Below are 17,409 nucleotides of genomic sequence, written 5' to 3' on the forward strand. Positions count from 1 at the left end.
TCCTTATTTACTCCTTTTGTACTTATTACCTTATCTTCTATACCCATAATAGTAAGAGAGCAAATATATATCATGAGCACATGCACTTGTTAGTACACTATATTAATTTTCTATATATGGACCCTTCTATTGTCCTTTAACTACTCTTCTATCACATTGTAGTCTTGTATTTCAAACTTTGAAATGCCTAAGAAAAACACTACTACAGGAGATGATGATCAAGGCAGAAGATCAAGAACACCAAAAGGGCATTTTGTTGTATATGTTGGGAGTGAAATGAAAAGGTTTGTTTTGCCTACATCTTACTTGAAGAATCCATTGATCCAAAACCTGCTTGATAAAGCTGCAGAAGAGTATGGCTTTGATAATAGGGACATAATCCTTCTTCCTTGTGATGAATCAACATTTTGCAGGCTTATCTCCATGTTAGCAAGGTCTAGCTCATTCAATAGTACAAGAATAAACCCTGGTTAATTGACTAACATGATCTATATATATGTCCATGCTTTTAATGATTAGTAAATAGATTTTTGACTTATATACACCGGAAGTGTAAACACTATTTACACTATGATCAGTGTATACTTTAACTTCTTTTAATAACATGTTAGGTAGATATCTTATTTTTCAGGTTATTAATCTTAGTTAATTACGATGAATAATTATCACTAGTAATCTTTCAAGTGACCTGATCGCTAATGCTCAATTACACATTGCTAAATATTGGTTATGACAATTAGCTTGTGATCATTTGGAGCTAAGCATAAACATAGTACATGGCAGGTTTAATATATATATATATCAACCATCCTACATTGTTGTAAGTTGATTTGTTCATATCGTAAGCACCCTGTACCTTCTATCATATAGATTTGTGGGTTTTTCCTCACCAACAAAAAGATGAGTGCTCCTAGCTAAATGTGATCATAAAATTATTTTCCAAATGATAAATTGATGTGATTTTAATCTAAAGTTGGTCAAAAGAATTCTTATAAAAATTAAGAATGCACCTGACACATATATAGAGCCCCAAGCAAGCATAGGATCCTTCTTTTCAAGTGGAACGTGTCATCAATATATATAGTTTGCAAACAAACATAATCAATACAGAAGGACAGAGAGGTCTTCATTATTTTGCCGTCTATTATTTATTTATTTAGTAGTACTATATATAATATTGAACCATCAATTTATTAGTCAGTGGGTGCAGTGGATTGGCCTTTTCTTACGACAATCTCTGCGTATTGGCCTCTCTTTAAGAATATATTGTTATAAAATTCTTATTTTATATTTTATATACTCCTCATTTCTTCTTTCTTCGATGGTATTTTATAAACTCTAAATATTGGAACCACTTGCATGAGTAAAGGCTATATGAATGCCAAATTCTCTAGTCCCAACTAACTAAAGCCATCTATTTTATGGTTTTATTTAGACTTTTGAAACCAATTGGAAAATTTTGCTGACATTCCAAGCAAAGATCACGCCTCTCTTTTATTCCTCAATGACCGACAAAATAAATTCTATTTGAAAAAGAAATATTTTGGCTATTTTTCAAGTCAAACATTCCCAAAATTAAAAGCTTCCCCTTGCTTTATCTTATCCTATATAATAAGTCAATAAGTAGTTGTTCAAGTCATGATCGATATGTTTGCTTCTCTTATTTCAATCGTAATTTTATTATATTACTTTAATTAATTATTATAAATTATTTATGTGTTAAATTTATTAAAAAAAAAATTAAAATAGACATTTATGACATGACAATTTCATCTATTTCAACCGTAATTTTACTATACCACCCATAATTAATTATTATAAGTCATTTAAATATTAAAAAATTAATAATATTTAATAAAAAAATAAAATAGACATAAAATAAAAAGTTATTTTTTGATTTTCTTATAAGTCATTTAAGTATTAAAAAATTAATAATATTTAATTAAAAAGATAAAATAGGCATAAAATGATAAATTATTTTTTGATGTCTTAAATTAACTTAACGTCTTATATGGGACACTTAAAAAAAAGTTCACAAGTTTTTGTTATGATAATTTTACTATATTTACTATATCATTTCTAATTAGTAGAATAGAAGAAAAAATATTATGAATTACAATAATTAAAATTTTAAATTATTTAAAAAATATAATTGACTATCAATGTCACAAAAATTTGCACAACTTAAAATATTATTATATAAATTTCATCAATCTAAATATAATAATATATGTCTAATTTAGAATTTATCAACGAAACAAATGAAGGTTTTAATTAATTGATAAAATTATACATAACTTAAAATTTTAAAAATCAACATTGGGTCGTGCATAGCACGGCATAAGCCGATTAGTTTGTATATACATAGCTACATTAATCAGATTACACTATTATGGGCCCTCTTACGATATTGTTTAGGCCACAATCAAATTACGATATATCTTTGAACATCTGAATTATATATGTCACTTTTGGTCCAAAATAAGAAAAACTTTTGAGTTCAGTTGCAAGTAGTTAAGTTGATCACTTAAAATTTGTAACTTTCATTAATTATACGTATTAACCTTAGATCCTTCAAACCTGTTTACGTAAAAGAAATTTTCACAAGATCTAAATGGAACTTTAGACATAATACAACAAATCATAGACTTTACATAAAATTTAGGACAAATTTCATAAATCCCAACTGTTGAGTATCTAATTATACCTTATCCTCACTCTTTTCAAAATTATATAAAATTCTGAATTTTAAATAGGTCGGATACATAACTTAGGAACGCGATACATCGACCCTAAGTGATGTATCGCGATATAAATTAAAATTCAAAATTTTCATAATTATTTTAAGGAGTTGGGATTTAAGGTAATAATAGTAAGTTAAGATGTGGTATTATGTAATTTCTCCTAAAATTTTGGCGATTTTCATAAATCCTAAGTTAAGGTGTGATATTATGCAATTTCTCCTAAATTAATTGGGTCAAACTTTATACAAATTCTATATATAGAATATTTATACATATTTTAGCATACTTTATACAAACTTTGTACTTCATGTTCCATGGGCAAAATAAACTTGAAAAAGACTCAAAAAAGGAAAGAGATAAAACACGTCAAAATAAACTAAAAGCTTAAAGTAATTATTTGATTTGATAAGAAGAAGCCAAATGGAATTTGGGAATAAAAGGTGGGAATTTTATCATTTTTAAAGATAAGCCAAAAAGAATACGACTTTGCATGACCTCTCAATATTCATAGAGAATCTAAGCTCAACAAGTGCTTATAAATGCCTTTTAATTTACTCAAACATTATAAAAGTTTTTGACTTTTAAAACACTTCAAATAAGTCAATCAAAACAAGCACTAAGTGCGGCTCTACATGACTTCTCAAGATCATGTTTGTACAGAAGATAAAACCGTGGGGTATATGATGTAGCGACAGGGAATTACTTGCGATTGTATTTGATTTGGAAAGGGAAAATTATTAAAAGTGAATTTGAATGTTAACTAATGACACTCCTTTTTTACTTTGATTTAGCTCAAAATTAAAGATGTGGCAAATCTCATTCTTAATAATCCAGGCTGCGTACAAGTGCATTTTAAACAAATATAATTTGCTATAATAAAGTGTAAAATCTTGCTTGGTATATAAGAAAAAGTGCATACATATTTAATAATACAATGACTTATTTAGTTATGTTGGTGTGATCTGATGTTGTTAGGTAAGTAAAATTGATGTTAGAAAATGGTGTACAAGTGCAGGCCATGGATGGGGTTATTGATGGTTGAAGATGTGTGTGACAATTCCCCATGTTGAAAATGTTTATACTAGTTGATTGGTTGGGGAATTGGGTGTTGCCAACCCCTCACATATCACCTAACTTTGTTAGGTACCAATATTATTACAAGAGATATATCCAGTGACTCAAGTTGGGATAAGTTATCCCACAATGTATATGTGATAACTTAATCCATCAGTAAGATACGTATAAGTAATTCGGCAACTAGTTAATACCTCCAATTAAATGCAGAATAGAATAATCCTGTATTTTATCTCGAAATTATTATATCTTATCCATCACACCAAACGATCCGTAAGAACATAGAAACTATAGTTGAGTGCATATTCAGAACATTACAAGCAATGCATGTACAAAATCGATCTAAACTTCCATATATATTTTACAACACATTAGACACACATGATTGCAGTGTTGGTAAATCATTTTATGTATTTTAGTCATGTATGTCTTAAGTTAGCTTTGAACAGTCGAGTAAAAATTGAGTAAGAACTTAGGCCTTGGCAAGTCCATACCATTCAATGTTATTCTGGTGGTGGATTATATTGAATGTTCATTATGTTTGAAGTTAGGTCTTGCCAAGTTGATAACCTCCTAAGAAAATGTCTGAAGTTGACCTTAGCAAGTAATAACAAAATTTTGGTCAAAATATCAGATGTTTGATCTTTACAAGACCACACTTCAAACAAAATATCTAAAATTAGAAACCATAGTTGAGTGCATATTTAAAACATTACTAGCAATGCATGTACAAAATCGATCTGAATTTCTATATATATTTCACAACACATTAGACACACATGATTGCAGTGTTGGTAAATCTTTTTATGTATTTCAGTTAATTATGTCTTAAGTTAGCTTTGAATACTCGAGTAAAAATTAAGAAGTAAGGCCTTATCAAGTCCATAACATTTAACATTTGAAGTTATTCTGGTGGATTATACTGAATGTCCATTACATTTGAAGTTAGTCTTCTCAAGTTCATAACCTTCTAAAAAAACATCTGAAGTTGACCTTAGCAAGTCATACCAAAATTTAGTTAAAATGTATGATGTTTGATCTTTACAAAACCACACTTTAGACAAAATATCTAAAATTAGACATATCTTCAATTTCAATCGTGTACGTCTAAAGCTATTACTAAAGCGGGTAAACTTACAAAAAATTTCAAACAAGGGGTATAAATTAAAGGGTGATTCGAAGAACAACTATTTTATGCACCTCCACCATTATTTTAATACGTATCAAAATAGTGCTAATTAATAATTTCAAATAACTTTCTCTTGCAATTTTAAAATTAATTAAGAAGTTCATCGCTAAATTATTCGTAACTAATTATTTTTTTGAGTATCTATTATTAAATAGAATTAGAGATAAATTTATTATTTATCTGTAAAATTTATCCATCGTTAATTTTTGAGTTTTAGAACTATTCGTATGGTAAAATAATTAAGAAGTCTGAAAATCCTATATCTTTTTAGTTAAAAACAATTGAATCTAACTCGACATTAGACTTTTGTAATGGATAAACCTATTATATCTCATCTATTAATGTACGCCAATTTTAAAATTTAGGATAGATCATGCATTTATCACCTGCATAATATTATCATGATCATAATCTTTGAAAATTTGTGATTTTTTTTTTATTTGGTAAGTAAATAAAAAAAAATATTATGCTAGTATTATTATATGATATAGAAAAACACTATGAAAACGCGATGAGATGAAAATATAGATGTGAGATATATAAATGATAAAGGGGTGTAAGTTTGGGTTGAGATGGATCTGAAGAAGACAATTAAGTTCAAATGTCATCTAATATATGAAACTTGTTTTTTTCAATTAAAAAAGTTGTTTTTCTTATTTTAAAGAAATTTATTAATATTTTCTAATAGAAGCAAAAAAAAATAAAAAAAATCCCATACCAATATACCCTCCACTTAAAAATTACAGGTATATTCAATTGAAAAGATCATTGGTTGATGCTCCATATGATTTGTCTCGATTTCAAGCACTACCGTTAACTAAACTTCAGTACAATTATTACAACGTCCAAATAATAAATATGCAATTTGCCAAATTGGAAGATATATAGTTGGATTATTTTTGTTATTATTATTATTTCAACTAGTTGAGTATAGACATACTATTTAATATTAATGAGTACAATACTACAATTACAAAGAGATGTCCATACAAGTAAGTCACTTTAAGTGCCAATTTCTTGAGGGCACATACAAGTAAGTCACTTAGGAAGTGCCAACTTCTTAAGGGTACATTTACATCTTCATATGCACATAAGTTAGGGGAAGAATTTTGTGAGAGTCCGATCATATGATAAACTGTTAAGGTCACAATAAAAAATTATTATTATAACAATCATATATTTAGTGTAATTTATAAGTATGGGTCTGAGGATGGTGGTGTGTGCACATACCTTAACTTACATTGTGTTGGTAGAGATCAATATTTGTTTATGATAGATCATCGGCTTAAGTAAAACACATCAAAATAAATTTGTAAAGAAAATACAATAATAAAAGAAGTCATGATGAAATTAATGAAAAAAATTACCGTAACAATAACAAGTGCTTTAATAATTGAAGTAAATGAATCAATTAACATGCAATAATAAAATTAAAGAATAAAATAGTAAGAGAACTAAAAAAAAATTTTTGGGTTTCCCAAGGTATCCCCACAGCCGGCAGTCGTGAGACTAATCCGGCGTTCCTCTATCAGCACATTAAGCGGTAGGAAATTGGCTATAGAGTTTGCTCCATTCGCCAGAGGCGAGGATCGAACCCCCGACCTCTTGCTTAAAGGACATGGCGTTGAACCACCATGCCAACTCTAATGGTCTAACTAAAAATTATTTCAATGTTCAAAAATCATGTAGCTTCTTAGTAGCTCTCTGAGTTGATTGCTTAAACTTTCACATTATAATAGTGAAGGTTCGATTCTTCATTTTATAATTTCCTTCTATGTTAAAAAATATATTAGAATCTTAGTTAGAATTTTTTATTTTATTTTATTTTTATTTGATATTCGGTGTCGGTTGAAACTCTAACTAATTTGAATCGCACATGACAGAGCTTATTTTGATACGACGGTTTCAATAGAATTTTCTTTATATGAAAATTCAAATCTGAAACCTATTAAGAACAACGATTGATTATTTAATGTCTGTTATTATTTTATTTTCAAGTTAAAGAATTACTAATATGTTTTGCCTGTTCCAAGGCCAAGTGGGACAGATTCTTACCCCAAAAGATTTTGTAAAAGAAAGAAATCTTTTTTGAGATTTGCTTCTTTTTCCACACTGAATCTTTTTTTTATATATATACTTTGTCTTTCTTTTTGACTTATGCAGTAACACTATATTTTCTTTACTACAAAGAGAATATTCTTAATTATCATGGTTTGTACTTATTTGTACTTCTAAGTACATCTATTTTCTTAACGTAATTATATATATCAATCAAGAAGATAAAAGGAAAAACGATGAGATAAAAATAGAGTAGAGAAAAGAAAACTCAAGTTACAAATTGTTTCAATAAAATTAATTAATTCAGAATCTTGCTACTTTTGCAAGATGCTTTTTGCATTAATCTTGCCACTTTCGCAATAGAAATAATTTAATCATATATAGTATGGTCAAGTATAAAATTACAGTAAGAATTAGTAGCATATATTAACCTAGTGTAAAAACATTGCATGTAAAGACACATATGATATATAAGTTGTATTCATTGATTTATGTAAAGTAAGGATTAAAAGGTTGGCTTTGACATCTAAATATCTAAATGCTCTATAATTTTTAGTTGAGGAAAATTAAATTGGGATTTATATATCTCTATTTTGCCTATTCTAGAACGTCTTTGGAAAAGTTGCAAGATTTTTCATTAGAATTTTTTGGTTTTATTATATATTGGTAAACCTTTAACCAAAAAATATAATATCTCCCAAAAATAAAAACTATTCCAACAAAATTGTTCAACCCATAAAGGAAAACATCACATGGAAAGCAAAAGGTGATTTTATGATGGATGAGTATTGGGAAAACTTGTGAGGAATGCCGCGGAGTGGTAAATATTTTTTTTATTCTTAATTAGAGATCTTGAATTTAAGACTTCTGAATACAAAATCATCTTTATTAAAAATGCTTTATTTTTTTTACGCAAATTCAACTTTAATCGAATTTTAGTATAAATATCAAATATTAAATAAAAAAAATATTGGGTAAAGGTAAACATAATATATCTACTAGACAAGGAAAGGTAACCCCACATCTCTTTTTTTCTTTTTTGCGTAAAATGGAAGTTGACCAAAAGCAAAGCCAAACGATGTGGAGGGAAAAAAAAAGATCCGTTTCATAATAAATAAATTGTTGGATTTTTACACATATATTAAGAAAAAAATATTAAAGACATAAATTTAGCATAACTTTTCATTTTTACCCAAAAAAAGGAAAAGTTGACCTTGTAATACCTTTTTAAAAGTAAATTGGTTGTCAAATCATAAAGATAAATTTGAAAAAAAATTTAATAATTCACTTATTTTGAAATAACAATAAATACTCTAACAATTCACTTATTTCGAAACGAAGGGAGTATTTGCTAAAATTATTTACACAATGAAGACGAAATAGCTAATATTTTCCTTTTCTAGTTTAGTTTTTGTATTTAGAATAACTCAAATTCAAGTACTACTGCAATTTTTGAAGAATTAAAAATCGACCCTGAAAAGAAAATCTTATCGACAAAAGTATACATTGATAGGGTGAAAATTTATTTATTATCTATAATAGAGGAGTAATAATTTCTTTTACTCTATTAGATTATATTTACCTATAATAATGGATAACTTACCCTATTTTCGTAATTATAAATTTAACTTTTATTGTAATATAACTAACTATAAATTTATATTTAGGTGGCTTGACATATAAGAAACTCATTACTCTCTCTATTTCAAGTAAATTATTGGTGTGAAAATAATTAAAGACATAAATTAAAGGCTACATATTACTTTCACTATTACATTTTTAATTATTCTTAAACTATTCTCCAAAAAATGTTGTCGGGAGTCTATCGAAAACAAAACTTCTCTAATTCATCTGAGATAGTGGTATGGATTGCATACACTTTACCATTCCCAAACCCTACTTTGTGAGAATACACTGAGTATATTGTCGTTGTCATATTCTCCAAGAAAATGTAAAGTAATTAAAAAACCCATTTTAAAAAAAGTATAAATATAAAAAAAGCCTCAATAATTCTCCTGAAATTTTGAAAAATTCAGTTATTTGAAACTATGAAAATAGTCTCAGCAGCTCATATAATATGGACTAGATGGAGTACATCAATGAGGTATATGAGTGTGAGTGTGTGTTTGGCAAGAAAAAAATAATTTTAAATTTTTTCATATTTAATTGGTTAAGATATTTTATAAAATATTTTCGAACAATAATTTCATAAGAAAAACTAGTTTTATAAATGATATTTTAAATTCATCTTCTTATTTCCATCCATCGAACTACCCCCACCACTCTTCCACCTCATCTCACCCATTTAATAATTTGCTACATTATATATTAATACATCATAAATAATATTTTTACTTACTTACTAAATATAAATAAATAAAAAGCTCACTTATTTTTCAAGATAATATTTTTTTGAAAAGCATTTTTCACAAATTTTTTTTCTTTCCTACCAAACACACCCAATACTCTAAAACTCCTAAAAAAATATACCCACCCTCCAAACTAACCTTCCAATAATGACTAGAGTAGAAGTCCATAAAGGACAGCCAAGTGGGGACATAGTATTATTATAACTATAATATTAATATTATTAAATTCGAATTTAAAAAAAAGCCTGTAAATAAATTTAAGTCAAGTTGGATGAGGTCTTTCACACAACAACCAATAGGAGGACATAGTTTTGGTCAGAAGAAATCACCAAAACGATGTCGTTTTATGTAGGTAATACTCCCGGCAATTTCCTCGTGCTACCTACTTTCTCTCACCTGATTATAATGATATTTAATAGTTTAAAGGGAAATTCTAAAATTACTTATTACTACAACTTAAGGAAGAAAATCTTTTTCTCATTTTTTTATAATTCTATTTCCTCACTATTCTTTATTTTCCTTAATTATCAGTTAGTATATTATATTTACTTCACATACTTGATTTTATATACTTTACTTGAATAAGAATTTATCAAAATAACATATTTATTTTTACACATAAGATTTAATATTGTATACACAGTACCTTCTCACATTTTACTTCTACCTTATATTTTTATATTTCACTTGTAAAATTGTATCGATATTATCAATATAATTGTTGTTGTTATTATTTTTTTATTGGTATGCATGGTTGGTGTCACCAAATTTCCTTTTCCAACCTTCAAACTCTCCATTTACTTTAAATATTCCATATTTTTTATACACTTTCGGGTAGGGGTGACAATATTATTTTGGATTTGGTTTTTAGCCAATTTATCCTAAACAAATGTAAATAATATATTCCAGCTGTAGGTAGGACCCACTATAGCCAAATCTCTATAATCCTATTCATTCAGTCTATAAATATCAGCTCTTAACAATAATTTCCTTTTTTCTCTTCCTCCTCCATTTCTACACTCTCTTTCTCAGGCGATCTCGCCGGAGCTCCGGCCATCATTACGTCGGAAAATCTCCATTCTCTCTCTAGAAAAGGTTTGTCTTTCTCTCTCTAAAAGCTTGTTTTTTTTTTTTTTTTTTGTGTGTGTGTTTTGTTTGTTTTATGCAAAATAAGCTGTAGATCTATTTTGCTTCACAGAAAAGTTTTATACTAGATGTTTTGTGGATTTACATTGTGTTATCTTCTTCATTGTATTTGGATCCTGAGTTTGTAATATGGCTAAAATGTTTAAAGATTTGATCTTTTTAAAATATGAGCTTCCTTTTTGTAATACAGTGTTTTTGTTGTTTCTAAATTATTTATTATGATCATATGGGAAAGGAAATATGGTAATCAGTTAGATATGTGTACTATTTTTTTTTTTAGGATAAGGTTGTTTTGATTATGGTAATGTAATTAGTAATTACTAATGACCAGCATTATTACTTATTGGTTACTGTAGTCCTTCATAATGGTGGATAAGATTGAAAAGTGAAATTCTTTTTGTATTTTCCTTTGTATAATGGTTGGGATGATAGTTACTTCCCTTCTATCTTAGCCGACAGAGTTACCTGATGCCTATTGCTGGTGGGAGGTGGCGTGTATCTTGTGGAATTAGTGGAGGTATATGCAAGCTGGCCTGGACACTGCGGTTATAAAAAGAAAAAGTTGAGTCATAATGTTACACAGATTTGCATTCTGTACAATTTCCTGTTCTGGGTTTTTCTATACTATATGATTTTCTGAACTCCCTGATCATCTTTTGATCTCTTTCTACATATATGCACCCAAAAAGTTCCAACTTTATGTACACAAAAGTACTTTTTTGTTTGTATGGAGAGATAACGTTTGTGGGTTGAGAAGTACCCAAGTTATATACAGATAGATAACAAGTTTGTGTTTGTATGTGGGTGTGCAGCTTCTTTTAATCTAAAGGGACTATTGCTTGTGATTTTCTAGTTATGTTTTTCTGAAGTCCTATATATGCTTTTGACATACTTGAGCACATGCTTCACTTGAGCCAAGGGTCTTTCGGAAACAACCTAAGGTCTGCATACACTCTACCCTCTCTAGACCTGACTTTGTGAGATTTCACTGGGTATGTTGTTGTTGTTGACATACTTGAGCGCATGTGTGTGTGTCTATGTATCTATTTGTGTGCCTGTAATTTACTTACGAGTATCTAAATAAAATGGGTCCAGATGAAGTGGATTACATTCATATAGCCGACCTAGCTTGTATTTGTAAAAATAGGTAACAATTTTGTGTTTTTATGTGGGGCTGCAACTTGTATTTTGGTCTAAAAGGTGTTGTTGTTGATGATACAGAGTATTTCCAAGGATTAAAGGTTTAAGGCGAGCATGGAAGAAATTGGAATGAGAAATGTGAGCTCAAACTGCTCCATTTCTGAAATAGATGATTATGATCTTTCGAAGCTTCTAGACAGGCCGAGGCTAAATATAGAGAGGAAGAGATCTTTTGATGAGAGGTCACTCAGTGAGTTATCCATAAGCCTATCTAGAGCTTTAGATCATTATGAAAGTGCCTCACCAGGCCGTTCAGTCTTGGACACCCCAGTTTCATCAACCCGGAACTCTTTTGAGCCCCATCCAATGGTTGCTGAAGCATGGGATGCTCTCCGCCGCACTATGGTTTATTTTCGCGGTCAACCAGTTGGCACAATTGCTGCAATTGACCATGCCTCTGAAGAAGTCCTCAATTATGATCAGGTCAGTATTTATATGAAATATAAGCATTACAGAATCTTGGTGCTCTTATGTGAGTTTGATTTAGTTGTTTACATAATATTGGTGTCATATACTATGATCAGGTATGACTTTTTGAACAAAAATACTGGAAACCAATTTATATGCATGGGTTATTGATGCCATACATATAAATGTGTGGGATATTGTCATATTGATGCCGAAACTGGGTTTAATATGGATTGAGGTATAGTGATGTGATAAGGAGTATAATATTATCTGTATTATCAGAGTATTTATCCAGTGAAGATTTCTTTGATGTGTAGGTTTTTGTTCGAGATTTTGTGCCTAGTGCTTTGGCCTTCCTGATGAATGGAGAGCCAGATATAGTCAAGAACTTCTTGTTGAAAACACTTCAGCTTCAGGGATGGGAAAAAAGAGTAGATAGATTCAAGCTGGGAGAAGGGGTTATGCCTGCTAGTTTCAAGGTTCTTCATGATCCCGTTCGTAAGACAGATACCATAGTAGCAGATTTTGGTGAGAGTGCAATTGGAAGAGTTGCTCCAGTTGACTCTGGGTTTTGGTGGATAATTCTTCTCCGTGCTTACACAAAATCTACTGGAGACATGAGTCTATCTGAAACACCAGAGTGCCAAAAGGGCATGAGACTTATATTGAGTTTGTGTTTGTCTGAAGGATTTGACACATTTCCAACGCTCCTATGTGCTGATGGATGCTCAATGATTGATCGGAGGATGGTAATATATTTTTTCTTCTTACCACCTTAATATGTCTGGATCTTCTTATCATTGTGATATAAAGCCTGTTTAGCTTACTGATTGGACTTAGTTGATAAGCAACAAGACCTGAAGCTGGTTTTATAAATAAGGAGTTACATTTTTTTACCGAAGTGTTGAGACTGATAATGAGCAATTGATGTGTTTGTTAAAAAATTGTTGACAAGCAATTTTATGTTAAAATAATTGAAATACCATCAAAGTTGTTTACGCTAAAACTAACTTGGTCATTGCTAGATTTTTAATCTTAAATGTATTCAAATACAAATTAATTTACGTCTTAGTGTAAACTCATTATACTCTCAGCTTATGTGTTTCCTTTTGTCTTTTTCTTTCTCTCTTTTTTTTTTTTTTTTTTACATTTTGGCTTATAAGCACTTTTAGCTTTAGCTTTTACCATATGGATAGATCAACCAAAAATATCTTATAAGCTTGTCCAAACACTCAAATGGTGCTAATAATGGAGTTGGATCTCTTGGTATCCACTGATCTTACCAGCTGATCCTTACAAAATCAACAAAACTAAACAAGTTTAATTAAGAAATCTCATGCTCAATTAACTAAAGGGTGGGTATCATTGACTTTTCAAAACTTCTGTGTACATCTCTGGAAAGAAAAACATTTTTTTATCTGTTTCTGAAGTGGTTAATATCCATGTTGCGGTTCTGCCTCTGTGCCCACGTTATGTATAATGTGGAGATGGACTATGCGGAAAGAAAGGCCCTTAATGCAGAACTAATAAATATGTGGCAAGTATCTGCTTGTCTAATGTAGTGCATAGTTGCTTAAAATTTTTTGTGATTGGGATTGAATTTAGATGTGTACCTTATATTCTTCGATGCGTTTTCATCTTATGTTTCGTGGTTATCGCTCTAAGATTTACAAATCATTCATTCGGAAAATGAACTTGTACAACGGATTGTCTGCTAGTGACCTTTAGCTTAGTTTTCTTTGGTCCCTGCCACAATGTGATATGGGCCCTACCGCATAGGAAATGGACTTTAAACTGTAGCAGAATTCAGTGAATGTTCTTAGTGTTCTTATGCATGTAGATCTCTGTTCTAAGTTACTTCAGGAAAAAAACTAGCAAAAAGCATTGCCCTGCTTATTTTTAAATCAGTGTCTTTGGGAAATTCACTTTGCACATCCCTCAGATCATCAAAATGCATCCTAAGCTAAACTTTTGTCAACAAAACATATGACACAGTTAAATTATGGAGATCAAGAGTCGTAGCCCCCTAAAAGTTTGTCTGCGTCATTAGCCTCTTCAAATGACGTTCTTCTTGGTAACACTAATAAACGTGAGTCATCCTTGGTCAGTAATTGTTGTTGAATTGTTCAGAATAGTGATATTTTGGTCCATAACTTATGTTCAAGCGTTGGACATACTCTCTTGATGTTTGAATTAAGAATATTTAACTGATCTATTAGTTTCTCAGACAAGTAACTTTTGTGAAAAATACGACCCATTCGTCTTTAGCAGTTACTGCTTTTACATTGACTTTGGAATAGTCAATCAAAGAGGAATAAATGATAAAGCTAAAAGAAAAACGAGAACAGGAAAAGGGAGGAAAGAGTAAGATTTTATTCTGTATTTTAGTCCTAAGAAGCTGCCACACAGCTCATATTCTTCTTGTTGAAGGGGAAAAGAAATACTTGTCCTCATCTCCTTTTTCTTTAATTAGTTAAATCTTTTTATTTTACTACTTCTGTGTATGGGCATAATGTACAGAACATTAGAAGATACTCCCTCTGTTCTGGGATAAATGAATTGTTGGGGTATTTATTGGTGTTTCAAAATAAGTGAATCATTGAATTTTTTTTCAAAATTACCCTTATGATTTGACAAGCAAAAAAGACTTTAACTTTATCTTTTTTTGGGTAAAAGAGACTACAAGGGTAAAAATGAAAATTTATGTTAAATTTAGGTCTTTGATGCTTTTTTCTTAATCTATTGCCAAAATCTAACAATTCATTTATTTTGAAACGGAGGGAGTAGAAGATAAAGAAGTAGTTAAGTAGGCAATTTGAACCAATTAATGGATTTCCTGGAATTGCCAGGAAGGAAAGTCTAGTAGTCTGTTTTTCGTTCTGAAGCTTCATGTTGTTTTTGCAATCTTTTAGTACCTTCTTGGAACCCTATTAATAAAACTTTTACCTTATCAAAAAAATAAACATAACACATTTTTTTCTAGTGAAAGTCTAGTAGTCTGTTTTTCGTTCTGAAGCTTCATGTTGTTTTTGCAATCTTTTAGTACCTTCTTGGAACCCTATTAATAAAACTTTTACCTTATCAAAAAATAAACATAACACATTTTTTTCTAGTGAAATTTTTAGTTTACTGTTTTTTTTCAAGAAAGAGAGAAAACATAACATGGCTTGGTTGAATCCTTTCTGGTTATGCCTCATGCTTTGAATTGCTATGTTTCATTGTTTCTGAAGCTTCTCTTCCAGCTTTGCATCCATGACACACAAATTCCTTTAAAATTTCAAGTTTTAATTCCTTGAATGTCTAGGCGGCTAACCTTTTATTTACCCTACTCTATTGTTTTGTCTGCATATCTGACAATGATCTCGAAACTCTAAACATGTAAATGACTTTAAGCTAAGCGATTGAAATTCTCGCCTTTGCCCTAGAGGAGACATTAATTGAATCTTGTATTTATTGTGGTTGATTTTCAGGGAGTTTATGGATATCCTATTGAGATCCAAGCGCTCTTCTTCATGGCACTGCGATCTGCATTGACCATGTTGAAGCATGATACAGAAGGGAAAGAATTCATTGAGAGAATAGTGAAGCGCCTGCATGCCTTGAGTTATCATATGCGAAGTTATTTTTGGCTTGACTTTCAACAGTTAAATGACATATATCGCTATAAAACTGAAGAGTATTCTCACACTGCAGTAAATAAGTTTAATGTTATTCCTGATTCAATCCCTGAGTGGGTATTTGATTTTGTGCCTACGCGTGGAGGTTACTTTATTGGAAACGTTAGTCCTGCAAGGATGGACTTCAGGTGGTTTGCTTTGGGTAACTGTATCGCCATCTTGGCTTCCCTTGCCACTCCAGAACAAGCTTCTGCTATTATGGATCTCATAGAAGCTCGCTGGGAGGAGCTAGTAGCAGATATGCCCTTGAAAATATGCTATCCAGCAATTGAAAACCACGAATGGCGGATAGTAACTGGTTGTGATCCCAAGAATATAAGATGGAGTTACCATAACGGAGGATCCTGGCCAGGTTTGACCATCGTCCTTCTGCACTACATTTTATTTGATACTTCACTTCTTAATTCCAGTAATTGAGTAGAGCATGGCTTTGTTTGTCGTTGAAAGTTATTTTATGCAGCTCCATACTATGTTACAAGGGTTCTTTGCTTTGCAAAATGCTTGTCTATTCTTGAAGTCAATTGATCTTACACTTTCTAATGCAACACATGATTCATCTCTTAAACACAGTGCTTTTGTGGTTGCTAACGGCTGCCTGCATTAAAACTGGACGACCACAAATTGCAAGACGAGCAATTGATCTTGCTGAGAGCCGCTTACTCAAGGACAGCTGGCCTGAATATTATGACGGAAAGCTCGGAAGATACATTGGTAAACAAGCAAGGAAGTACCAGACATGGTCCATTGCTGGATATCTTGTAGCAAAGATGTTGCTGGAGGATCCTTCACACTTGGGAATGATCTCGTTGGAAGAGGACAAGCAAATGAAGCCTGTGGTCAAACGATCATCTTCATGGACGTGCTGAGGTGGCATTGAGCTGAAGCAAGCAACAAACAGTAGAAGAAACGGATAGAGAAACACAGAAGGTGAGAAGATCTTTTTTGTTAACATTACAAGAAACACAATTCTTTGGCTATTTCTGTCCTTGTAGGTTTGCTCTAAAGTTTCCTATTTGTGTAAATTAGTATCCAAGCCAGATCAATGTCTTGTTTCTCGAAAATAAGAGAACTTTATTTTGATAGTTCCCACTGTGTTGGACAAATTTTAGATAATGATGCTCTAATTGTTTTGACAAAGAAACTGAATATGATATTTTCCTAACTATTTTGATTGTTGCCTAAACTGAACTAAACTTATTGATATTGTTTTATCCCTTGTTGCAGCTAAATTAAGCTGCATCAAAGATAGCACCTTCTCTGATTATATTTAACAAACAAATCGAATGGAACACGTCTGTAACATATGAAGAAGTTTCTCATTTTGCTGGCCTGTTGATAATACAATATAAAACTAGTAAAATTTTCAACAAAAAAAGGGGGTGTAACAAAGCACCAATTATTAAGGAATCAATGAATAGGAATTAGTGCAGGGAAGGTGCAAAATTAGCCTATGAAGAAATATTTGTCCAACTCGCTTATTATAAATTCAACCTATTTTGATACATCAATTTTGATTCATCCATTTTAATAATAATAATAACATA

At 30.6% G+C, this 17,409-nt stretch overlaps 1 protein-coding gene across 2 annotated transcripts; it reads left to right on the top strand.

Annotated features, from left to right (window-relative positions):
* Positions 1-10,269: 10,269 nt before the first annotated feature.
* LOC107872772 (probable alkaline/neutral invertase D) lies at positions 10,270-17,030 on the top strand. 2 transcript variants are annotated; one of them, XM_047413657.1, is made up of 6 exons: positions 10,374-10,529; positions 11,033-11,141; positions 11,802-12,203; positions 12,506-12,937; positions 15,659-16,217; positions 16,436-17,030. In XM_047413657.1, the coding sequence occupies exons 3-6, from the start codon at positions 11,835-11,837 to the stop codon at positions 16,729-16,731; spliced, it is 1,656 nt and encodes a 551-aa protein (XP_047269613.1). In that variant the 5' UTR covers positions 10,374-10,529; positions 11,033-11,141; positions 11,802-11,834; the 3' UTR covers positions 16,732-17,030. The 2 variants fall into 2 exon arrangements, with proteins under 2 accessions (XP_016574856.1, XP_047269613.1); XM_016719370.2 differs by lacking the exon at positions 11,033-11,141 and having other exon boundaries at positions 10,270-10,529.
* Positions 17,031-17,409: the final 379 nt, after the last annotated feature.

Source organism: Capsicum annuum, chromosome 6, assembly GCF_002878395.1.
Source record: "Capsicum annuum cultivar UCD-10X-F1 chromosome 6, UCD10Xv1.1, whole genome shotgun sequence".
NCBI classification, from domain to species: domain Eukaryota; kingdom Viridiplantae; phylum Streptophyta; class Magnoliopsida; order Solanales; family Solanaceae; genus Capsicum; species Capsicum annuum.